We start from the raw sequence: 27,181 nt of genomic DNA on the forward strand, positions 1-27,181 counted from the left end.
TATTATCAAAATATAATTAGATGCAAATTTGCCGCAGTATTAAATGACTTCAGTTATGTATTTTAACTGGCAAATTTTAGAAAGTAATCAAGATTAAGTTATATTATTTAGTAGATTACAATGGGCATTAAATAAAATAGATATTTGGTTAGTAACTTTAAAAAGTGAAATAAAGTGAAATAAAGTGACATTTGATTGACAGAAAGATCAAGGCAAACTTGAAATAGGTTTATTTCAATAATAAATATAATTCAGTTTGTTTTGACTTTTGGATAGGATGATGGTAGGAGAAAAAACTAGTATTTTGGATGTTTTAAAAATTAATTCTTATTTAATAGGTACTATTCCATTGGAGTATCTTGGGCAACTCATTCTTCTTATTAATCTGTGGTTTGTGCAGTTTTAAAAGTTCATAATTAGGGGTGCCCTGGTGGCTCAGTTGGTTGAGTGTTCAACTCTTGATTTCAGCTCAGGTCTTGATCCTCAGGGTTATGAACTCAAGCTCTGCATTGGGCTCCTCACACATACACAAATTCATAATTAATAGATTTTCTTAATTGTTATCTTTTTCATCTCATATTCCTGTTATGCTGAAGATTTTTGGTATATAATTTTCCAGAAGTTTTCCCTTTATCTTTTTGATCCAAAAACCAGGATACTTGTGAATCTTCTCTTTTAATTCATCTTCCCATAGTCTAAGACTTCTTTCTGAGTCAACTGATTTTTTTTTCTCTCTTTGACTACCATTTAAATGGGGTAGCTTCCTATCTGCTTACTTTCCGTTCATTCGTCCATAAAATTATTTCTAAGAACTGAATTCCAGATATTCATTTAATATATAAAAAGTAGGACTTATGTTTCTTCATACTCCTTATAAATATTTTTGTAGTAGAATAACTAAGTATTTATATTAAAAGTCTAATATTTCCTGAACAGTAATTTCATTTTAATGAAACCCATTTTGTGGTTATTCAAAGGTATAATAATGTAGGTTTCTTGAGTCTGTATTTTTAGAGTTTGTTTATTTCATATTTCTTTACTACAACAGGAAGATTTACCAATTTTGATTTGGGTAATTCATGTGAAACTGTAGGTATAAGTAGAACAGTGTGTCCAACTTTGACTTTCCATAAGTTTTAAGGCTTAGAAAATCAATTGAGCCATTTGTCTCTTATCAGTTCTTTCAACCTTTGCAGAAATTCCTTAACATACGAATTAAATAATTTTAATTTTATTTTTTCTTCTTTCTTTCTTTCTTTCTTTCTTTCTTTCTTTCTTCTTCTTTCTTTCTTTCTTTCTTTCTTTCTTTCTTTCTTTCTTTCTTTCTTCTTTCTTTCTTCTTTCTTTTCTTTCTTTCTTTCTTTTTCTTTCTTTCTTTCTTTCTTTTCTTTTCTTTCTTTCTTCTTCCTTTCTTTCTCCTTCCTTCCTTCCTTCCTTCCTTCCTTCCTTCCTTCCTTCCCTCCATTTTTTGCCACAGCATCAAAATAAGGGAAAGTTTCTCTAAAGACAATATAATATTGGTTATATGTAAAGTGTAAAACAAGTCCCTGGGTAATTAAGGATAGGCATACTAGGGAAAAAAAAAAGGTAAATTCTTTGTAATGCAACTGTTAATTTAACTTTGTATTCCCAATATCTAGCATAATTTCAAAGGTCAGTTTGAAGGTTTTAAAATACAGATTAATTAAACCAACCAATTGGATTAGTTATTCATGTTGGGACAAAATAAAAACTACACTTTTGGAATACTAGGAAAATCTAACATTTTAATCATTAGAATCAAGTGGCCACTCAGCAACAATCCTCTTTGATATGAGGTCTTTTAATAGGAAAAAATGCTAAGAGGAAGAGTGCTTTTTAAGCACAGGGAACATCACATGTGAAAGTTTTTAAGTAGCGAGGGGTTTGAGGGACAAGGAAGACTAGTGTGGCTATAATACAGTGGACAAGATGAAGCATGGTGGGAGATGAGATTCCAGAGGTAGGACTTAGATAGGGCAGTGTTTTTATAGAGAATGATAAGTCTGAGTCTCAGCATAAAAGGATCTGAGTCTTAGCAAAAAAAGAAGATAACTGGAAACATGGCTTTGACAGGATTTAATTTATGTGTAAACATCAGTCTAGCTGCTCTAGGAGTACAGTGAGTGAGAATAGAAGTGGGTAGAGCAATGAGGAGGATTTTATGAAAGACTCTGCTAGAGATGATGATGACTTGGACCAGGTTGCTTAGAATGAAGATGGAGAGGAGTGGATTTGGGATATATTTGGAGGTTGAAATGACACGAATTTTTAGTGTGGTAGATATGGAGGAGGTTAGTAAGGAAGGGAAAAGAGCCAAAGATGTCTGCCAGATTTCTGATCAGAAGAACTGATTGGGTGCCGATGCCATTAACTCTGATCAAGAAGGGAAAAGGATGGGGGCGCCTTCTGCTCAGGTTATGATTCCGGAGTCCGAGGATTTAGCCTGCTTCTCCCTCTCCTTCTGCTCTTCCCCCTGCTCATGCTCTCTCTTTTAGTCACTCTCTCTCAAATAAATAAAATCTTTAAGAAAAAGTGGAGGAGAAGTATGAACAGGTTAGGACTAGCAACTAAAACTTAAGTTTTAAACTTTTTATGTTTAGGATGCTATAAATTAGCCAACTTTGAAAGAGAGATATGGATTGACTGGAGTTACAATTTTTGGTGTTAGAGCTAGAAGATAGATAAGATACCTTAATGTGTGAAAAAGAGCAGATAAGGTCTGTGATTGAGCCCTGAAGAATTCTTACACTGTGTAGCGTGCTAGTAATCCAGAGATAAAAGGACAATGGTTTCTGCTCTCACAAATATTTCACATTCATGTAGGAAAAAGACATGCTGATAAATAATGTAAACCAAAAATGTGGAGATTTTCTGGTTTCCTCTTTGACATATAAAGAGTTTGGAAGTTGTTATTTTCATCCTCACAACAAGAAAAGGCTAAACAACTGGAAATCAACGACTCTTCTAAGATCTGTCACGTAATTGAGATCACAGGGCAAATCAGTGCCCTGACAATTGGAGGGAGAGGTGAATAAAGAGAACCAAGGTTTACTGGAAACAGAAACTACTGGAACCAGGATATGGTAGGAAAACTCAAACTATAACTGATGGAACTCAGTCTGAAGGCTGAGTGTGGACTGATGAAGGGTTAAAACCTCCTGGGAGCCCAGCCTTGGGGGAACCATCTTCCCAACTTCCCCAGTTTTGTGTTTGACCTTGCGGGGTTCTCAAGGTGAAGGTCGGTGAAAAATTCTCTCACACTTTCAGCAGGGGAAGGGTAAAAGTAACCATTCTGAAATGTTCCCAGAGCTTTTTGTTCTCAAGGGAAACTACATTAGCTAGCCAACATAAGAGAAGGGAAATACCCAACGGCTGTCCCCTATCGCCTTCCCATCTCACTGAAAGGATAGCAGAAGCACATGTATATGTCCTAGCCCAGGGGCACAGGCCCACTAAGAGACTGAGACTTATTTATAGGATTATAGAATGCTTCTCTTCAAAGTGGCAGTTCAGGGGTCCAGGCTGCTTCTGTTACGTCTTGTTGGTAAGCCCAGTGAAATGCAGAGCTACCAGGGTTGCTGCATTGGAGGAAGAGACACAGTGGAGGGAAGGGAAAGTGGAGAACGCATTAATTATGAAAGACTGGTCAGTTTGCTCACAGTGCATTCCCCAGACCTGTCACAAGGCTCTTAACTAACTACAAGGGAGTCTAGAAAGTTTTTCCATGTGATCACAAAGAGAGGTGATTCTACATAATGAGTGGTAGTACATCTACTACAGTTAGTTTATGTTTGATTTTCATTTATTGTCAAGCGATGGAATTTTCAGGATGCCAAAAGGTAAAGATCTGCTACAAAGCAAAGATACTTTGTACTCTTGATTCTGTTGAAACTGCTGTAATGACTTGGGGATCAAGGTTGAATTTTTGTAAGACTGAAGGTTTGGGTTAATAATAGGAATACAAGAAATGTCCAGAAGGAAGGAAACTTACTGTGTGTAGTGTTTCCAGGAACATCTATTAGATTTTTGTCAGTGGGATCTAAGGAAATTTTTTGCATTTTCTTAGGTGGCAGTGAAAGCCTAAAGGAGGTTAAAAATGTGATAACAATGAAAATATATGAAAGCATGTGAGAAACCATCAGCTAAAGCTGATCATTGGAGTAACAAAGCATAATAAAATGGAACAGATTTCCAATAGTCCAGGGAAAATTATTTATGTCTTTTTAGGTGCAAAACATGAATCCAAGGATGGACATTTTGAGGCTTTTACTGAAGTGCTAATTGTTAACATGGCTTATAACAGTTTTTTCCTTCAAGACTCTAGGGCCCTTTCTCTCTCCTGTCTCTTCCAGAAGTCTAAATTTATAAATTTTAGGTCATAGGGATTACCTTAGAAGAATATTTTGGAGACTGCCCATACCTGTTGATGATAAGAATGAGTGTATCTCACGATTCTTTTGCTGTACTTAATCATGTTAACTTGCAATAGAGCTGAGTCTAGGGTTATAGAGATGAAATTTCTAAATGCATAGCCAGCCTATTATTAAGTCATAAGGGAGAGCTGATGGACCCTAAAAAGGTTTTGAAGGCAAATGGCAATGGAAATTGAAAGGTCCTTGAGAATATTGTCAATTTGATTTTACGTTAAAAATTCCAATTGGGGAGCAACTGGGTGGTTCATTGGTTAAGTGTCTGACTTTGATTTTGGCTCAGGTCATGATCTCAGGGCCACGAGATCATCTGCTTCGGGCTCCGCATCAGGCATAGTACCTGCTTGGGATTTTCTCTCTTCCTCTTCCTCTATCCCTTTACTTGCCTCTCGTGCATGTGTGTGTGCTCTCTAAATAAAAATTAAAAAAAAAAATCCACTTGGTCTTCTGCTTTTTCTGAGGATTGAGGATGATATAGATAAAGATGTTTTCATGTAAGTTATATGCTTCTTATTGGTGCTTAACTGGTCAAAGCACTTGGCATGCAGTTGTGAGATAGTGAAGCAGTTCCTGCAAATGGTGTGTTTCCAGGTTCTAACATAGATGTTCTTCAATCTAGTCTAAAATTGGCCACATCAGTCATGTATCTTTGAAACACCATAAATTTCTTTTGGCTCAAGAAGGAGATAAATAAGAATTGTGAATGATAGATTGCGTGTTCAGAAAATGCATTTAGAAAAATTGATAAAAGTGGCAAAGTGGTTATTGCCTAGTAAAATTTTTATTAAAACATAACATATCTAGCAAAAAGTGCACATAATGACAATATGCAGCTCGTTGAATTGACAGACAGTGAACATATGTGGAAACCATTACTGAGAGCAAGAAACAGAACTTTATCAGCCCTCTCCTATCTCTTTCTCACTGTCCCATCCAGGGAAGATTACTTCCCACCCCAAGGGGTAACTTTATTGTTTTATCTGGTACCACAGATTATATATATATTTTTATACAAACAGAATCATGTAGTATGTATTCTGTTGGATCTGTGTTATTTTGTTCAACATAATATTTGTGAGATTCATCTAAATGATTGCATGTTGTTGTATTTCATTTATTTTCCTGTTCTAGTATCTGAATATACTATAATTTCTTTGTCTGTTTTACTGTTGATATGCAATTGGAATTTTTCCAGTTTTTGGTTATTATGAATAGTGCTGCTATATATATTCTGATGTCTTTTTTTTTTTTTTTTTTTTTTTTTTTTTTTGCCTGTTACTCTGGAGGAGAATTTTGGAGTTATTTGTGAAAATGAGGTCCTTAAGCTATTTTAAAATATTTTCAAGTAATAAAACTAATCATTATTTCAGGGTCATTAGTCTCTAGTTTCCCATTTATTTATTGGTAATGCTTAGGTACTGTTTCTTGAGTATGCCCTACTGTTTGATGTTTTGGTGGCTCTGTATCTGGCCAAGAAAGGGCATTCCAAGGAGAGGAACAGCACATAGGATGATATGATCTGATTTGCACTTTCTAACAAACATTAGAGTTAGAATAGTCACTTAAGGAGCTTTGTAGAAGTCCAAGGTTTGGGATGGCCAGCTATGTGGTGTATGCTTATTCTCCTATCAAAAAAGGACATTAATTCTTTCTCTTAGCTGATTAGTAATGCAGTTGCTTTTATACTTCTTTTTTAAAACTTCCATCCACCAAAAGAAATCTATTTTGCACTATAACCAAGCATATACATACTACATACAAATATTAATAGAAGCAAGATTTGCACGAAATGCTTACTTGCACTCTTTCTAATGCTCTGATCTATTTTATTAAAAAATTTTGAGTCTTGGCCAGCTAAGTTGATTTGTGCCTAGTGTTGAGTTGCACTCTGCAGTTTGAAAAGCACTCTAAAAAAAGTGTGTGACTACACTTAAGGATAATGTTCCCCAACTGCATGCCATGAACTTGTAGAAAGCACTACTTCAAATTCATTCCCTGATGAAAATTAGTGTTAAAATGATATTTATTTGAATGGTTCAGTTTTGTTAATAATCAAGTCCTACCTTAGGGTTAGAGTCTCACAGATTTGGATTGTTAAAGAAAAAGCTTTATAAATATCACTTCAATTTAAACCTTGGAATAATAATCATAGCTAAGAAGAATAAGAATACAGAAATGTAGTTTTATATTTGATTAATCTGATACATAATTTTAGTTCCTTCAAAGATAAAAAGGATAGACACTCAGACAATACTAAAACATTGTACTACAGGTAATGTAGAACACAGGGAATAAATGCTTGTTCTATAAGAAAAGAGCCAACCGGGATCCCTGGGTGGTGCAGCGGTTTGGCGCCTGCCAATGGCCCAGGGCGCGATCCTGGAGACCCGGGATCGAATCCCACATCGGGCTTCCGGTGCATGGAGCCTGCTTCTCCCTCTGCCTGTGTCTCTGCCTCTCTCTCTTTCTGTGACTATCACTAAAAAAAAAAAAAAAAAAAAAAAGTTTTCCCCAAACATTTAAAAAAAAAAAAAAAAAAGAAAAGAAAAGAGCCAACCAACTTCAAGTCCAGACATAAAGAACACATAAAGGGAGAATGGGGAAACTTTGAGCTAGGTTGTCATCATATGTTACCTCAATCATCATGGTAATTTTGAAGTCTATGTTAAAATCCCACCTGACGACACAGACACTGGCTAAATAACTTTCCATCAGTCCCATACAGCTAATAGGAAGTGAAATCAGGACTAAGACCATGTTTAAAGAAAAATCTTTATTTTTTTCCTGCCATAGATTTCCTTGAAATACCGAATTTTTCTTGTTTATTTAAAGTACCTCAACTCAGTTTTAAAGAAGGCACAAATAATAACCTAGTATGTGTCACAGACATAGTGCTGGGCAAAAGATGAATGATCCGAGACAGATAATATACATAAGAATAATTACAATATCATATATTGTTTAGAAGTGTAACCTAAGAGTGAGTGTTTGGCTCTGCCTGGTAGTGGGGATCAGACAGGTTGCTGAAATCTGAACTAGGTCTTGAATGCTGAAAAAGAGTGGTACTAAGTGAAAAAAAAATTAGTTGATGAAACAGCATTTACAATGGAACAGCATCTACATGCTTGGAGAACTGTAGAAGAACATTACTATTCTAGTGTAAATGTTAGAGTTATTATTCAGATATCTTGGTTGCCAGCAAGGTAAATAGCATTGTGCTACTACTATATCATGTAGTAGTACAAGATTTATAGTTATCCACATCAATCTAGGACTAAGTGTGATAAACTTAGAACGCGTTGTAAAAAATGTGAATCATGTGATCAGTTTTCTTTTTTCCTTTTATTATTATTTTTTAAATGATGAGCAAATAGTGTTTTACCCAGGAGCAGTGCATAGAAATGTTTCATTTCCTAATGTCTTTTTCAAAGAAGTACTTTATTTTGGTTCAGCAGAAAGAAGTTGAAGGTCAAATGTTTATAATGATCTTAAAATGTTTCTTCTATTTATCATTTTTCCCCCAGAATTGAATTTGTTAAATACTTTTCTTCAAGAAACAAATTTCAGAGAAGCAGTGAAATATACTTTCCTCTTGGCATCAGAGAGGGGTATCTACATATTGAAGATGAATCTTTTCCTAATGTTAGTAATAAGCCATGAATATACTTTTATTTATTTTAAATCTCAGTTTCTAACATTAAGATGATTTCATCTTGTGAATGAAAAAGTCATTTCAATTCCAAAGATTCTGTATTTGGTGATTTATATAAAAGTTTTTTTGTTTTTGTTCTTTTTAAAGAAATAGACTTTTTGAATTTCATTGCCTTTTATATATTGGTTATGGTCGCATCATGAAACACAGAAGCAAAGTCATTTATATTAAAGGTATATATTAAAGATAAAGAATTGATATTATCTAAAGAACTTCATGTAAATTTTAATGTAAGAGTGTTTCAGTGTGGGGATTTTTTTTTGTGTGTGCAGCGGTTACAAATATCTGATTTATTTGAGATAGTTTTATCATATTTCTCAGCTTTGCCTTACCGATTTTTGTACTTTGTGATGTGGCAAACTAAGTTGGATTCCAGATAGTATAGGAAATGATTCTTAGCAAGGAAATCAGGATATATTCCCCAAGGTGGCTCTTCAGCTTCTATTCTATTTCTCTTCCCCTTCTTTTCTTTTAACTTCCTGAATTCTCCATCTGTTTTCATGCTTTGCATACTTCAGGTTGAATCATTCTTCATTTTCTGCCTGTCACAATTTTGCATATCATCTAAGTTCAGGATGTGCAGGATATTTAAAAACTAAGACTTCTGTGAAGTCCTAGAAGTCTTCTATGAAGTCATGCCAACACCATTCACTAATGACTCTTTGTATTCTGGTACCATTTTTCTTACCTATTTATTTAGTATATATTTCATTTTGCCTTGTATTAAAATACATAGCTTATTTATATTCACCTCATGTCTATACTTGTTCATATGTCTTTTTTACTGATGACAGGATTGGTTCATATTCAACTTTATGTTATATTTTTGCTTCATCACTTGTGAAATAGTGCACACACAGTACACACTTGTTTATTCACTATTAATTCAAACATCTGGTAAATATTTACTGAGAATTTGGCTATGGGCCATCATGCCTGTGAGTGGATTAAAATGGACAACAGAAACAGACAACCCTCATGGATTATATTTTCTAAATAGATAGGCATTAATCAAATAATACATACAAATAAAAGAGGAATGTGGAAATGCAAGATACTGTAGAGCTAAGGAATACCTTCCCAGGAAGTGATGTTGAAGTGCAGTGAGAACAATGAAGAGTCATAGAAGCCAAGTGTAGAAAGTACATGGTTACATTGGCTTCGTGAAATTGTTGGGGAACTTGCTTTTATTTTTCTTCTGAAACAACTTGTTAAAGCACAAGAGTATCTCATACAGACCTTTAATCTGTTTTTTATATGGATGCCTTTGACAAGCTGGTGAATCCAGAGACTCATCTCAAAATAATGTTTTTAAGTGCATAGGAAATAATGCAAGCAAAATATAATGCAGTAAGTTTGCCAATTAAATTGAAAAATGGGTCTATCTATGGACTCCTTGGGGATGGATTATAAATTAAAGTGAAAAACTTGAGTTAAATAATTCATCTGTAAAGCCATACACTTGGCCACTGTTTTTTGAAGACTGGCAATAAATGGACTCATCATGTTAGTAGGAGGAAAGACAACACTGTAAAGATGTCAAGTCTCCTAAACCTAATTTATAAATGTAATACAATTTTAGTATAAATCCTACCAAGATTTTCAAGAGAATGGAATAAAAGGATTAAAATATTTAAATGGAAGAAAAACATTTATAAATAGGAAAACAACTTTCAAAAAGAAGAGCAAAGAAGAGGATTCATTTTGCCAGATATCAAAACGAGTTGCAAAGCCCAAGTAATACATATTTGGGAATATGTGGCATTCCTTTAAAACTCTTTTCCTGAGATTATCCTTCTAGTAAAAGGGAATTGCTTTATCTTGAGTTGTTAGAACATCTATCTTATTATGAAAAGCCCAGGATTTCTTTAGTTTGAATTACAAAGTACTGCTTGGTGAAGATACATTATCCTGAAAGGACCACAAACAAACATACCTATACCTCTAGAGATTACCTGACAGTAACCTTGGAAAGGGGAGATAAAGAAATTCAGCGCCAGTCTGGAAATTCCTGGCTAGTGTTCGATTTTAGTAAACAAAACTTTTGTTTTGCTTGTTTAATGAACAATTAAAATTACTTTAGCAGCACTTGGGTGACTCAGTCCCTTAAGTTTCCAATTCTTGGTTTTGGCTCAGGTCCTGATCTCAGAGGCATTAGATTGAGTCCCACCTCGGACTCCGCATTCAGTGTGGAGTCTGTTTAATACTCTCTCTCTTTCTCCTGCTGCCCCACCCCCCACCCACCCCAGAGAGAGCAAAAGAGAGAGTGAGAAGGAGCGGGGGGGGGGGGGGCGGTGTTGTGGAGGTCAGAGGAGGAGGGAGAAGCAGACTTCTCCCGAAAGCAGGAAGTTCTGTCAAACAGGAAGTTCTACGTGGGCTTGATCCTAGGACCTGAGATCATGACCTGAGCCCAAGGCAGATGCTTCACTAACTGAGCTACCCAGGCCCCCCATCAAATAACTAAGTCTTTTTTTTTTTTTTTTAAGATTTTTATTTATTTATTCATGAGAGACACAGAGAGAGAGGCAGACATAGGCAGAGGGAGAAGCAGACTCCAGGAGCCTGATGTGGGGCCCGATCCTGGTACCCCATGATCACGCCCTGAGTGGAAGGCAGGCGCTCAACCACTGAGCCACCCAGGCGTCCCCAAATAACTAAGTCTTTGAAAAAAAAAAAAAGGTTACTTTAAAAAAGGGATAATGTAAGTGGTTAGCTTGTGAAGATCATGAAAACATACCTATGAGATGAATGAGAAACCACAGCAACAAAAACATGTCACTGGGTATAAAATTATCAGAAATAATGGGATTTCCAGGAACTACTGTATTGAAAATTTCCATTTTTTCAAATAACTCAGAAGTGAAGAAAAGTTGCTTTGGAAAACACTGAGTTCATTGAGTTATTATAGTGATGATGGAGACATTGATGCAGAAAATACACATGAAAATTTGGATGAAATAGGGGCACTTGGCTGGCTTGGTCAGTATAGCATGCGACTCTTGATCTCGAGGTTGTAAGTTCAAGCCCCACATTGGTTGTAGAGATCCTTAGAAATAAAATGTTTTAAAAAAATTTGGATAAAATGGCTTTATGAAATAAGATGAAAAAAAAAAGCAGTATTTCTGATTTGGTATCTCGTATGTTTTTAAAATATTTATTTGTAATAAAAGTTTTACTTTTTATTTTATTTTTTTAAAGATTTTATTCATTTGAGAGAGAGAGAGAACAGGAACAGGAGAAGGGGCAGAGGGAAAGGGAGAAGCAGATTCCTGGCTGAACCAAAAGCCCAATTTGGGGCTTGATCTCAGGACCCTGGGATCATGACCTGAGCTGAAGGCAGATGCTTAACGGACTGAGCCACCTAGGCACCCTGTAATAGAAGTTTTAAATTAAAATATATCTTTGATTCTTTTGTCTATATCTAGGATCTACAAAATGTGGCCTGTGGGTCAAATCCTGCCTGCTCGATGCCTGTTGCTGTAAATAAACTTTTATTGCAACAGTCAGATTTACTTGTTTTTGTATTATCTGATTGCTTTTACATCGTAAGGGCAGAGTTGAGTAGTTTTGACAGAGGCCCTATGGCCCACAGGACTCAAATGTCTGGCTCTTTACAGAAAGTTTGCCAATTCCTGATTTGCACCATTGGAAAATGATATATTCACATTTACATATTTAAGATCTTTTGACCTTTCATTGTTTTGGAGTTTGGTTCTGAAAATGTTGTTCTGGAGTAGGAACAAACACAAAACACAATGAAACAGAATACAGAGTCTGTAAATGGACCTATGCACAAGTGGGAACTTAGTGTATGATAGATTGCCATCACAAATAAGTGGAAGAAAGGATGGACTGTTTAATGGTGCTGGGAAAATGCAATCTCTATATGGAGAAGATTGAAATTAAATTCTTGCATCATATCACATATAAAAATAAACTTCAGATCGATTAAAAGCCTAAATGTGAGAGTCAACATTATAAAGCTATTAGAAGAAACTGTAGAATTTTTTTGTGACTTAGCGATAAGTAAAACTTTTTTATAGCCAGCCACTGAAACCACAAACCATGAAGGGAGAAATTGATGTGTTTGACTACATCAAAATTAAAAATTTCTGTTTAACAAAGGACACCATGTACAAAATTGACAATCAGTTGTCAGGCTAGGATATTTGTTTTATGTAACTTATAAGTGATTAACATATAGGCTATATAGGGCACCTGGGTTGCTCAGTGGTTGAGCATCTACCTTTAGCTCAGGGCCTGATCCCAGGGTCCCTCATCAGGCTCCCCACGGGGAGCTTGTTTCTCCCTTTGCCTGTGTCCCTGCTGCTATCTGGGTCTCTCATGAATGAATAAATAAAATCTTTTAAAACAAACATACAAACAAACAAAAAAACATTAGGCTGTATAGAATACTACTGCAAATCAGCAAGGAAAATACAGGAAATTTAACAGAGTATTGGTAAAGGATAGATGAATAGAAAATTCATAGGAGGGGCAGTCCAATGGGCTGAACTTCATTAGAAGTCAGACACCTTGAACTGAAAAAAAGATACATAGAAAAACAAATCAATTCATACCTCTTAGCGCTGCAAAAATTTTATAAGTTAAATAATATCACACTGGCACAGACAAGAAAAACTGAACTTTCATACCCTTCTTGCAGGGATGCTAATGGGTTACGCCCCTTGAGAAAGCAGTTTTAGAAATATTTAGTGAACTTGAGGATGCGTAATATATTCCTGCATATATATCACAGAGAAAACCATACAGGCTTACTTCAGAGATTCTGTGGGTTCAGTTTCAGACCACTGCAATAAAGTGAGTGAGGAAATAAAGTGAGTCAAATGAAGTTTTTGGTTCCCAAGTACATACACATACAAAAGTTATGTGTACGCTATACTGTAGTCTACAGTGTGCAGTAGTGTTCAGTCTTAAAAAAATGTATATAGCTTAGTTAATACTTTATTGCTAAAAAATATTATATCATCATTGATTGCTGATCAGCATAATATAATAATGAAAAATTTTGAAATATTGTGAGAACTACCAAAAGGACACTGAAACATGAAGTGAGCAAATGCTGTTGGAGAAATGGTGCTGACTTGCTCGATGCAGAATTGCCACAAACCTTCAATTTATAAAATAGGTGGTATCTGCAAAGTACAGTAAAGTGAAGCACAATAAAATGAGGTATGCCTGTATATGGGTTTGTAAATATATTATTACAGAAATATTGTATAGTAATGAATTATTAAGGGCCAACTTAAAATAATGGATGAATGTGTTTTATGTAAATAGAACATTATATATCCATTAAAATAGATGTACTAGAGGCAAAAACTGTAGTGGTTAAAAGCATGGATTCTGGAGTAACACTGAATTTGGATCTGGCTTTAATGACTTACCATCTGTGTGACCATGAGCAAAAGAGTTTCTCTGAAGAATAGGAATAAAAGTAGGAAGGATTAAAAAAAAAAGTAGGAAGGATAATAAAAGTACTTATTTACCTGATACACCATAAACACCACATGCATTAGGCTACAGTTTATCAATTTAGATTTAAATATAAACATGTAAAGTCGAGTGACAAATACAAGAAGCAGAAATAAGTAAATGGCCTAATGCCATTTATTTAAAAATACAAGACTGATTATCTGATGGAAGGGAAATCACATTAGGGAAGGGAAAATAGTTAACTAAACTGGGAGCCAATTATGGATACGTGCTACCTAGCTTATGATCCATTCTGTTCTGGATACCTAAGGTTTAACAAAAGTGGAATGAAGACAGTAAAAAGTGTGCATTGCAATCTGTTTCAGGTGGAGGCAAGAGCATGTATGAAGTGCAAAGACCAGTAGTGAGATGCACAATGATGCGTCGAAAGGATGAAAGAAAGCCAGAATGGCATTAATAGGATGAGGGTAGAGGAACAGTGCAAAACCTGAGATTGACTAGGGGAGATATGCCAGAACATTCAGGGCTTTGTAGGTCTTCGTAAGAAGCTTTTTCTTTTTATTTGAGAGCAATCAGAAGCCAGTAGAGTGTTTTAAATAGTGTCTTTTAGGAATACTAATTTTTCCTGTAGTGTACAGACTAGATTGAGGGAGAGAAGTATGGAGGTGAGTAAGGACCCTAGCCAGGAGACCAGGTGGGCATGGGTGGAAACAAGGCCAATGGTATTGATGGGCGATATGGAGACCAGTGGAAGCATTCAAGACACATGTAGAAAGTAAATTTGAAAGGATTTAGTGATAGGTATGTTATGCATGTGAGGGAGAGAGATAGTCCCAGAACAAATCTAGATTCAGGCCATATAATTGAATGGTTAGCACCATTTACTGAAATAGGGAACACTTGTGAGGGAATCTGGTTTGTCTAGGAAAATTATGATTTCAGTTTTATACATACTGAATTTCAGGTGGCATTGAGACTTCGAAATAGACATGTAGAATAGGCAATTGAATTTTAAAGGTCAGAAAAGTCTGAGCTGAGCATTTACATTCATAATTAATGTATGTGTAGGTAGAAATTGAAGCCTTGGATATGGGATAAGACTGCCTAAGAAGATGCTATAGAATGAAAAGAGACGAGGACCTGAGTCTTGACCTTCAAAGTCTCCTTTCCTAAGAAAATGAAAGACACAGATACAGGAAAATGAGGAGAACATTGTGAAAGCCAAGGGGGCGGTGAATATAGTTGAACGTAATTTCAAATATTATTGAGAACTCATTGAGATAAGGAGCAAAAATTTTGTTCTCTAATTTTAGGTACAGGGAGACCATTGATGAACTTTTTGAGAATTAGTAAATAGACTTGAAACTAGATTAGATTGGTTGAAGAATGGGGTGAGGAAGCAGAGGTAGAGTTTTGTTTATTTATAAATGGGAAGGGGAGATATGCTGCTTTTGCCAAGGAATCTGAATCTCCTGTTTAGCTCCTGAGTCTGCATGTACACCATTACTTTTTTCTTTTTAAGATTTTATTTATTCATTGGAGAGAGAGAAAGAGAGAGAGAGAGAGAAGAGAGAGAGAAAGAGAGAAAGCAGGAGGAGAAGGAGAGAGAATCCGAAGCAGACCCTGCACTGAATGCAGAGCCCCATGTGGGGGCTCAGTCTATGACAAGGAGATCAGGACCTGAGCTGAAACCAAGAGTCAGACACTTAAACCAACTGAGCCACACAAGTGCCCCTGTACACCACCACTTCTATGTATCGTAGTTTCTCATTTTATAGGAGTAGAAGGATGCATACACAAAATCTCTCTAAATCTTCTCTTGTTACCTCACATTACTGTCATCATGTTCTTCCTGGATTGCATCTTCTTCTATCTCTCTTCTCCCCACAGTTGGGACCACTGGATCCCATCCTGCAGCCTTAATGCTACAGTCTCTGAGATTTCTACAGTTCTCTGTAAGAGGGTTTCAAATAGTTCTTTCAATAGTTCCTCGGGATACATAATTACTAACTTTGCTACTAATATGATGGGCCTTCTCCTCATGTGTGAAATAGGGCTTCCACTTCCCTTAAGACACTGTATTTCAGCTTAGTTCACATAAGTAGACTGCTTTTCTGTTTCATTGTCCCTGGTAATTTGCCCAGTACTCCAGTGCTTCTAGAACTGAAACCAAACCTGCCTCTTCCTGCCTTTTCTTTCTCCCAGCCGGGTTCAGCCATTCAGAGATTTTAAGTTTATCAACAGTTATTATTAGAAATGTACAGTATATCTCACACATGGGAAGATAATTCTAAATGATGGGAGAAGCTCTGATGCAGAGCTCATCCAATGGTCCACCTAAACTCATGGCCATCTGGTACACATTTTATGGATTTGCCCTCCTGTAGTGGTGCTTGTTTTGTTTTAGCAGAACTTCACTTTTGTTGGGAGATAATCAGGGCAAAAAACATTGTGTTACCTGAAGTTACAGGAAAAGTTAATAAAACTGGCAGAGCTATTTAAATGTATTGATATAAGGTGTGAAAAAGGAACTATGTGTATGTAGATATAATGGACTCATTCATTGAGTTCTATTTTTAATTTACCTACTGACTTTAGGTTAGCACTTTGAAACTAACTTTTTTTAAAGTTAAAGTTTTTGAGATGTAATTTATTTACGGTAAAATTCACTCCTGTGAGGAATTAGCGAATTCTGAAAAAAACAGACTCTTGTATGTCTACTACCATAAGCGAGGCATAGAACATTTCCTTCACCCCAAAAAGTTCCTTGTGCCCATTTGTAATAAATTCCCTTGCTCTGCTGCAATCCCCAGTGACCAGTGGCCTGATTTTTTGTTCTTATAACTTTGCCTTTTCTAGAATGTCATATAAATGAACTCATATGATATAGAAGTGGGCAAACTATGGTCTACAGGCCAAAATATAGCCTACTGGCTGTTCTTGTGTAGGTGATGAGTTAAGTACAGTTTTCATATTTTAAAATCATAGAAAAAAGTTTTTTAAAGATAACATTTGGTGACTATAAAAATTACATGAAATTAAAATTTCATATTTATAAATAATGTTTTGTTGGAACACAGCCACACACATTCATTTAACATGTTGCCTATGGCTGCTTTCTGGTTAACATTTTTTACATCCAATTGAGGAAATATTTGCCTAGCCTATCTTAGAAGTCTTTGTTTAACTCAGGGCCACAACTTGCCTCAGTGTTTTTTTCTAGAAGTTTTATAGTTTGAGTCATTATATTTAGTTCTGTAACCTGTTGATTGCAGCTATGTAATATGTTGCATTAATTTTTGTATAAAGTGTAAAGTATGAGTTGAGGTTCATTTTTTAACACATGAGTTTCCAATTACTTTTTTTGCATTTGAATTTCTCATTGCTTTAAAGATTATTCTTTTTCTTTTTTTTTAATATTATTCTTTTTCCATTAAATTGCTTTGACACCTTTTTTTTTTTTTAGAAAAAAATTAATGACCATTTAAGTATTAGACTATTTTGGACTCTATTCTATTCCACTGGTGTATGTGTTTGTCCTTTGCTAATACTGTATTGACTTGATTAATTCTGTAGCTTTTATAGTAAGTCTTGAAATCAGGTGGTATGAGTCCTGCAAACTTGTTTTTCAAAATATTTTGCCTATTGTAGGAATTTTGCTTTTCTATATAAATTTTAGAGTTAGCTTGTCAATTTTTTTTTTAAATTTTGTTCATTTATTCATGAGAGACACAGAGAGAGGCAGAGACATAGGCAAAGGGGGAAGCAGGCTCCCTGCAAGGAGCCTAATGTGGCACTCGATCTCAGGACCCCAGGATCATGACCTGAGCCAAAGGCATATGCTCAACCACTGAGTCACTCAGGTGCCCCCTACCTTGTCAATTTCTTCAAAAAAAAAAAAAAAAAAAAAGGAAAATCATACTGAGTTTTTGATTGAGAGAACATTGAATTGAGAGATCAATTTGAAGAGAATTGATATCTTGACAATATAGTGTTTTTTTTTTTTTTAAGATTTTATTTATTTATTCACGAGAGACACAGACAGAGAGAGAGGTAGAGACATAGGCATAGGGAGAAGCAGGCTCCATGCAGAGAGCCCGATGTGGGACTTGACCCCAAGATTCCGGGATCATCAGCCAAAGGCAGATGCTCAACCATTGAGCTCCCCAGGCGTCCCAATATAGTGTTTTCTTATTGATGAATATAACATATTTCTCCTGTTACTTAGATCTCCTTTGATTCTTTTTTTCCAGCAATTTATAGTTTTCACCATAAAAAGCCTATATGTATTTTGTTCAATTTATACCTGTTTTCCTTCTTTTGTTTTTTAATGTCATTGCAGACTACTTTTTAAAATTTTGATTTCCAATTATGCAATGCTAGTATTTTAAAATACAAGTTTTGGGAATATACTTAGTTTGTGGCTTGTGACCTTGCCAAATCACATTTATTATAGGAGATTTTTTGAAGTTTCTTTAGGATTTTATATATAGACCATTATGACATCTGCACACAATTTTTTTCTCCCCCTTCCCAATCTCTGTGCTTTTTATTGTTTTAATGTACTGGCTCGGATTTCCAGTCCAATGTTGATTAGGAGTAGTGAGAGAGAACGCCTTGCTTTGTTCCTGGTGAAAGCATTAAATTTTTCACAATACAATATGATGTTAGCTGTAGACTTTTTTGTAGATAGCCTTATTGCATTCAGGAAGTTTCTATTTGTTTCTAGTTTGCTGAGTCAAGTGCTTTCTTAGTATCTTTTGATATAATCATATGTTTTGTTCCCTTTAGTCTGTTAATATGGTGACTAATATTGCTTGAATTTAGAATGTGGCATCAACCTTGCATTCCCAGGATAAACCTGGTACACCTGTTTGTGATGTATTATTCTTTAACATATTTTTGGATTTGATAATGTTGTGTTGAGGATTTTTCTACTTCCCATAAGGAATATTAGTCTATAATTTTCTGTTATATTTTTATATGGTTTTGGTATCATAGTAATGCTGGCCTTAGGAAATCAGTTAGGAAGTTTTCCCTTATTTCCTATTTCTGGAAGAGATTATGTAAATTGGCATTATTTCTTCCTTAAATGTTTGGTGGAAGTCATTAATAAAGCCGATGAGAACGGAAGTTTTATTTTTAAAGGTTTTAAACTAGGAATTAAGTTTATTTAATACATAGGGGACTTGTCAGGCCATCTGTTTCTTCTTAAGTGAGGTGAGCTGGTTTTAGTCTTTGAAGGAAGTAGTTTGTTTTATTATAGTCTATTTCTCATGTAAGTTATAGAATTTATGGGCAAGGAATTGTCCATAGTTTTCTCTTGTAATCTTTTGCATTTTATTTGATTAACTGTGGAGTCTGTAGTGATGTTTCCTTCTATCATTCTTACTCTAGGTAATTTTTATCTTCCGTTTTTTCTCCTCTTGATCATTTTGACTAGAGGTTTATTAATTTTATTGATTTTTTTTTTTTAAGAAACAGCATTTGGTTTCATTGATTTCTTCTATAATTTAAAAAATTTCTTTTTATGCTTTCTTTGGGTTTAACTTTCTCTTCTTTTTTTGGAAATTGATTTGAGACTTTTTTATTTTTAATATTAGCATTTATTTTTATATTTTCCAGGTTCTATATGATACTTTCAAGGAATATCATAGTCTTTCTGCCTAAAGAACTTATTTTAAATTCCTTTGGTTAATGTCTTCTGACAATAAATTCTTTCAACCTGTCTTTTCTTGAAAAGTCTTTATTTTACCTTTATTTTTTGAAGCATAATTCCACTGCATATGGGATCTTGGGTTGACAGATTTTTTTCTGTCAGTACTTTGTATGGATGCTACTCCAAAGTCTTCTAGCTTCCATGGTTTCTGAAAGATGATCTTCTGTAACTTTTATCATTGGTTCTCTATATATAATGTGTCATTTTCTCTGGCTGCTTTCATAGTTTTCTTTGGTTTTTAGCAGTTTGACTATGATGAATCTAGGTGTGTCCTACAAAGGATTCTTTGAGGTATATGTGTCTGTGATTTAGTGGTCTTCATTAATTTTGGAAAAGTCATGGTCATTATCCTTTCAAATATTTTTCTCCTTCTTCTGGGACTCCAGTTTTACATTAGATCAATTTAGCTCTTTGGATGCTCTGTTTGTTTTTTCCTTTCCTTCTCCAACTCTTTTTTTCTTTGGATATTTTTCATTGACTTATTTCAAGTTTACTGATATTTTCCTTTATGTTTTCAAGCCTGTCCATGAGCCCATCAAAGAAATTCTTCATCTCTGATGCCATGTTTTCTATTTCCAGTATTTTCATGTGACTCTTATGCTTTCCATCTTTCTGCTTCAGTATCCTATTCTATGAACATCCCATGTTCATGCCTGTTGTCCCCCTTTTTATATAAATTTTTTATCTTAATAATTATGATACGTAATTATATATAACTATATATAATACATAATTATAATCATTTTTAAGTCTGATAATCCTGGTAATTCCATCATCCTTGTCATCTCTAAATCTAATTATATTAATTATTTTATCTCTTGACAATGGGTTGTTTATTCCTTGCTATTTTTCCCTGGGTTTCATGGTTTTGAATTATATTTATGCCTTAAAGTGGGCATAATAGTGTTAGTGTCAGATTGTTAGTGTTGGGAATTAAATCGTCATCAGGTCAGAAGTTCAGATAGGTTTGGATTTTATTGTTGCCATCATTATCTTTAGTGCCTCATAATCTTTAAATTTCTCCAAATTCCTCCAGTGGGCTACTGCTGCATTGTGTTTAGGATGTATGCAGGAGTATCAGAAATTTTTTTCAGTGTTTTGCTACCCTTTCAGCCAATTCCATCTGTTTATTCCACAGGGACCATCACTCCATATGCTCCTGCCTCTTCCCCAGAAATAGACTCTTGATACGTATTTCTTTCTTTTTTTTTTTTTTAAGATTTTATTTATTTATTCATGAGAGACACAGAAGGAGAGAGAGGCAGAGACACAGGCAGAGGGAGAAGCAGGCTCCATGCAGGGAGCCCGGCGTGGGACTCGATCCTGGGACTCCAGGATCATGCCCTGGGCCGAAGGTGGCGCTAAACTGCTGAGCCACCGGGGCTGCCCTTGATACATATTTCTTGATTCTAGGTTTTTGACAGGGGCAGGGTGTTTGGTTATGTTTTCCTGCCCTTCATCTTTGAAGATGAAGGCTTTGAAGACCTGTCCATCTGGGCCTTATGAATGAAGTTTGCTCAGTGTTCTTAGGCCCATCTCCCCATTGAAGTAAATCTGTCTTATATTTATAATAGGTTTAGAACAGGAGTTTCCATCCCTCCCCTTGTTATGCAAGACCTTTGATTTGAGCATAGGATGTTGGCTGAAGATGGTTTCCCGTCCTTTTTTTGTAGGTAGAGGATTTTTTCCTTTAACCTTTTCCTTAGTTGCAGTGGATCTTTGCCTCTCTCCTGGGGATGACAGTTTCCTTCTCTCTGTGGCTTATAGCTTTGGCTTTTTAAGGAGAGATAGTCTGGGGAATTGTGCCTGTAGCCCAGCAGACACTAGGTACCTCTTTTACACTTGCACATGTGTACCCCCAAAGAGTTATTTGTTCTTATGCCCTACTCCCAGTCTTCCTCAGAAGTAACCAGTAGAGGCTTGCAGGAAGTGCTTATGAGTGAAAGTGAACTTTCCTTGAGTCTGGGCCCCTAGCTATTCCAAACTGTTATGTTGGCCCACACTTGACCTTTTACAGTCTGTTGAAATTTTAACTGATTTCCTCTTACCAGCTTGTAAGATGGCTTCTTTTTCTCCTTCTCTCCTGCTCTGCCAAAGGTGAAACAGTGTATTTAATTGCTCTTTGGAGGGGCTTGCTGCTCTTTGAAGTTCAAATTATTTGTTTGCCTTATATCCATAACTCTCTGATGGGCTCAGGAAAAGTTATGATTTTGTAGATTAGTAGTTAGCTTTTTGTCATTTTTAGATTGACAGTGACATTATTTGCAGCTTTGTAAGTCCTAAGTAGAGTTAATTGTAGTTTTAAAACATTTAAAATTTTCCTTTATGAAGATAATGGAAGTGAGAAATTTTATCACTATTTATTTATTATTATTATTTTTAAAGATTTTATTTATTTATTCATGAGAGACAGAGAGAGAGAGAGAGAGGCAGAGACACAGGCAGAGGGAGAAGCAGGCTCCATGGAGGGAGCCCGTTGTGGGACTCGATCCTGGGACTCCAGGATCATGCCCTGGGCCGAAGGCAGGCGCTATACCGCTGAGCCACCCAGGGATCCCCTATCACTATTTATTTTTAAAGAGTAAATAGGGATCCCTGGGTGGCGCAGTGGTTTAGCGCCTGCCTTTGGCCCAGGCGCGATCCTGGAGACCCAGGATCGAATCCCATGTCGGGCTCCCGGTGCATGGAGCCTGCTTCTCCCTCTGCCTATGTCTCTGCCTCTCTCTCTCTCTCTCTGTGTGACTATCATAAAGAAATAATTTTTTTTAAAAAGAGTAAATAATATGTATTTCTAGACATCTCTTTTTCTCATTTTTTCGTTTTGTTTTTAAGATAAAAATTGGCCTTACTTTTATTTGCACAGCCTTCTTTGCTAGTCTCCTAACATTTCATAATGTTTTTAAAGCCAACTAATAACCAGACTGTTGAATAGATTTAAACAATTAGTGAGAGCACTCATCCAGTGTTTTCCACTCTGTTTGGATTCTTAACATCACTCCAATTGAGAGTTGTCTTGATGATTTGAAGTTCATAGGTTTTGGTTACACTGTGTAAGTCAAATGTGCTCAGTCTATTTCTGAAGCTAAACCTTTGAAAAATAATATTTTAAATATTTTGGGGCATATAACTGAAAATATAAATGGTAGAAATTTTACAGTTATAACTCAAAGATATCTCTATTAGCATGTATTAATTGCCTCTCATATTACATGTATATTAAAGGACAGAACTAGTTGCAACACTCTTGTGTGCCATGTAGAATGTTATTCTATAACCAGAAAATTAAATTTTTATTCTTTATTCCCATTTTAAGAACTTTTTTGATTTAAAATTATATATAGATGGTTATAATTAATATTTTTTTGAGGCCATCAGGAAACTAATTTTTTCTTTCCTGTTTTCTCTGCAGAAAACTTCATCAGCAATTTGAAATGTACAAGGAGCAGGTGAAGAAGATGGGAGAAGAATCACAACAGCAGCAAGAACAGAAGGGTGATGCCCCAACCTGTGGTATTTGCCACAAAACAAAATTTGCTGATGGATGTGGCCATAACTGTTCATATTGCCAAACAAAGTTCTGTGCTCGTTGTGGAGGTCGAGTGTCATTACGTTCGAACAAGGTACAGAATGAAAATTACATATAATTCTATTATAGTTAAGCTTATAATATAGCTAAGCTAATTGTGAATAAAATAAAGCAGACAACTGAAATTAATATTCATGTTAACTAATGAACAAAAATCCTTTAGTGTCTTCATGTTAGGTAAAAGTTTTTAATTTTTCCTTTCAGTTAAAGAGAGATTTGTCTCATTGTTTATGTCCTTTAGCTAATGATTTTGTTTAGAATCATAGGATCTTAGACTTTCAAAGATGATGAAGATAATTTAGAGATTAATTGGTCTAATTGTTTTATTTTACAGATGCAGAAAACTCAGATTCAGGGAGATTAAAGGTCATTTTTAAAGTCACACAACTGATTAATGTTAGAACAGTGACACTGCTTTTTCCATTACTATATATAATTTTATAACTTTGTACATCTTTCTCATCCTTTGGCCCCTGTTTTCTTTCCTTTTGAAAGAGGCTTTTCCCAGCCAGAAGAGTCTAAAAGTGTTTTATAGTTTTATAGTTTTTGAAACTGCATTACCCTTTATTTTTGTTTTAACATTAATGAAATAAACACTAGACTGTGGAATTTAAAGAAGAAATCTTAAGGAGATGTCTTATACTAGATTTTTGTAGTTTATCCATGCACTTTAGGGACTATGTTAATGCTCCCCAAGGAATGCTTTGTTGAAATAAGCAAAAACAGTTTTAAAGTATACTTTTCTGGGTAAGTTCTTTAGAATTTACATTTATCTCCTCACTCGTATTTTATCACTCAATTCTTTATTTAGGCTGTTTTAAAATAAGAAGGTGATGTCTGTATATACATTACTTAGACATAATTATGGGGATTTGTTCTCCTGTGTGATTTCATTTCCCTCCATTTTCTTACTATTTCCTGTTTCTCATTTTGTTTTGCTTAGAATTAATACTTTTCCATTTTTTTCCCCTAATGTTTCCTCCTGGTTTACCTGATTATTTTTCTTTTCCTTGACAAGTTCCATTGGCAAGAAACTCCAGTACAGTTCTGAGTAGAAGTGGTGAGAGCACACATCCTGTTTTGTTCTTGCTTTTAGGGAGGAAGCATTCAGTCTTTCACTATCAAGTATTACATTAGCTATCAGCTTTTCATAGATGCCTTCTATTCCTAATTTGCTGAGAGTTTTGTTTGTTTATTTGTTTTTATATCAGGGATATATGATGGAAATTGTCAAATACTTTTTCTTCATCTATTGAATTAATCATGTTTTCTCTTTGCTTGTTAATGTAGTAATGAACTACATTGGTTGATTTGAAATGCTAAACCAGTTATATATTTTTGGGACAAATCCCATCTACTTGTGATGGATTATCCCTTTTATGTAATAATGGGTTTGATTTACTAAGGTCTTGTTTACAACTTTTGCTTCATGACTGTTATTAGTGTCTGTAACTTTTTCTTGTAATGTGTTTCCTGGATTTGAGTATCAAGTAATGCTGGCCTGATAAAATGAATTGAGAAATATTTCCTTCTATTCAGTGTTTTAGAAAAGTTTCAGTGGGGTTGGTATTCTTTTTAATATTTTGTAAATTTTACCAGGGAAGCCATCTGGACATGCTATTTTATTTTTTGGGAAGGTTTTATAGTAGAGTTTCAATTTTTTAAATAGACATAGAATTATTGAAGTCATTTATTTTTTCTTGAATGAGCTTTCGTGTTTTTCAAGGAATTCCTCCAGAACCTCACAAATTGTCAAATTTATTGGCATAAACCTGTTCACAGTATTCCATTATTATTCTTTAATATCTGTAGATTCTGTAGTGATGCTACCTCTTTCATTTCTGATGGTGGTAATTTGTATCTTTTCTCTTTTTTTTTTCCTTCATAGTTTGGCTAGAAATTTATCAGTTTTAACAATCTTCTCAAATAATTAGTTTTTTGTTTCATTAGTTTTCTCAGTTGTTGATATCATCTTTGATATTTATATTTTCTTTAATTCTGCTGCTAATTTTCTCTTTTTCTGGTTTCTTACGGTGGGAGCTGAGGTCTTTGCTTTGAGATGTCTCTTATTTTTCTAATATAGGATTTTGTGCTGTTAGTTTCCCCTAAGTATTTCTTTGATGACATCCCCCAAATTCTGATAGATTGTCTTTCATTTTCATTCAATTTAAAGTACTTTCAAGTTTTCCTTTTCTTCTTTGACCCATGAGTAGTTTAGAAGTATGTTTCCAGAGATCTCTATGTTTATGATTTTTAATTTAATTCTGTTGTGGTCCTAGGCATACTCTGAATACCTTGAATCCTTTGAAACATATTCATACTTATATTATGACCAGAATATGGTTTATTTTGGCAAATGTCTGTGTGTACTTGAAAAGAATGTACATTCTTTAATTTCCTGGTAAAGTGTTTTTAAATGTCCTTTTAGTCAAGTTGGTTAATAGAGTAGTTCAAGTCTAGTATATCCTTTTTGATCTTTTGCTTACTTATTTTATCAATTAAGAGAGGGATATTGAAATATACAACTATATTTGAATTAGTCTGTTTCCTTTTGCAGTTCTCTGTATTTTTGCTTTTGTTTTATATCTTTTATTTTTGTTTTAAATGCATAAACATTTAGGATTATTATGTCCTATTAATTAATTGACCCCTTTATAATCACTTAATGACTTCCTTTGTTCCTGGTAATAATCTTTGCTCTGAAATCCACTTTGTCAAATCTTAATAAAGCCACTCTTTCTTTAATAGAGAATATTAACATAGTTTACAGTTTTCTTTTACTTTAGTCTAATTTGTTTTCATATTTAAAGTATTTTTCTTATGGGCAGCATATAATTGGGCCTTGCTTTCTTATTCAACTCATAATCTCTCAATCTCTACCTTTTAATTAGGGTGCTTAGATAATTTACATTTAATATAATTTTTGATATGGTTTGTTTGGTTATATCATTTTGCTTTTTTCTACTTGTACCATCTGATTTTTTTTTTTTTTTGATTTTTGGGTTTTTTTAGTCTTCTTGAATTACTTAAGCACTTGTTATAATTCAGGTTATCTCCTTTGTTGACTCATTAACTTTGTTGACTCTGTTTTATAGCTTTGTTGGTTCTTTGTTTTGGCATTTTATTAATTGCTTCAGGATTTGTGATATACATCTTTAAATTATCATCATCAGCCTTAATCAATACTATATCATTTTACGTGTAGTATAAGAATATTCCTTTTTAAAAAAACATTATTTAAATTCAGTTAATATGACATTATATATAATAATATAACATATTATTGATTTCAGAGGTAGAGGTCAGTGATTCATTAGTCTTATATAATTCCCCGTGCTCATTTAGTCACTTGTCCTCCTTAATGTTCATCACCCAGTTACCCTATCCCCAAACTGAGCAACCCTTAGTTTGTTTCCTATGATTAAGAGTCTCTTATGGTGGGTTTCCCTCTCTGATTTCATCTTGTTTGTTTTTTTTTCCCTCTTTTCCCCTATGATTCTCTGTTTTGTTTCTTAAATTCCACGTATGAATGAGATCATAGGATAATTGTCTTTCTCTGATTGACTTATTTTGCTTACCATAAGATCCTCTAGTTCCATCCACGTCATTGCAAATGGCAAGATTTCATTTTTTTGATGGCTGAGTAATAGTCCATTGTATATTTATACCACATCTTCTTTATCCATTCATCTGTTCATGGACATCTGGGCTCTTGCCATAGTTTGGCTATAGTGGACATTGCTGCTATAAACATTGGGGTGCAGGTGCCCCTTCAGATCACTATATTTGTATCTTGGGGTAAATACCTACTAGTGCAATTGCTGGGTCATAGGGTAGCTCTATTTTCGACTTTTTGAGGACCTCTCATACTGTTTCCAGAGTGGGTGCATCAGCTTACATTCCCACCAATAGTGTACGAGGGTTCCCCTTTCTCCGCAACCTGGCCAACATCTGTCGTCCTAACTTAATAATTTTAGCCATTCTGACTGGTGTGAGGTGGTATCTCATTGTGGTTTTGATATATTTTCCCTGATGCCAAGTAATGTTGAGCATTTTTTCATGTGTCTGTTGGCCATTTGTATGTCTTCTTTGGAGAAATGTTTGTCCATGTCTTCTGCCCATTTCTTGACTGGATTATTTGTTCTTTGGGTGTTGAGTTTGATGAGTTCTTTATAGACTTTGGATATTCACTCTTTATCTGATGTGTCATTTACAAATATCTTTTCCCATTCTGTAGTTTGCCTTTTGGTTTTGTC

General features: G+C 34.8%; 1 protein-coding gene across 38 annotated transcripts in view; it reads left to right on the forward strand.

Moving 5' to 3' along the window:
• RIMS2 (regulating synaptic membrane exocytosis 2) overlaps positions 1–27,181 on the forward strand; it is a 580,692-nt gene that overhangs the window by 85,963 nt on the left and 467,548 nt on the right. For all 38 annotated transcript variants that reach the window (XM_077846871.1, XM_077846876.1, XM_077846877.1 and 35 more), the window contains one exon: positions 22,749–22,959. In XM_077846871.1, coding sequence (XP_077702997.1) covers positions 22,749–22,959 — 211 coding nt within the window. The remainder of the gene's footprint in view (positions 1–22,748; positions 22,960–27,181) is intronic.

Source organism: Canis aureus, chromosome 14 (genome assembly GCF_053574225.1).
Source record: "Canis aureus isolate CA01 chromosome 14, VMU_Caureus_v.1.0, whole genome shotgun sequence".
NCBI classification, from domain to species: domain Eukaryota; kingdom Metazoa; phylum Chordata; class Mammalia; order Carnivora; family Canidae; genus Canis; species Canis aureus.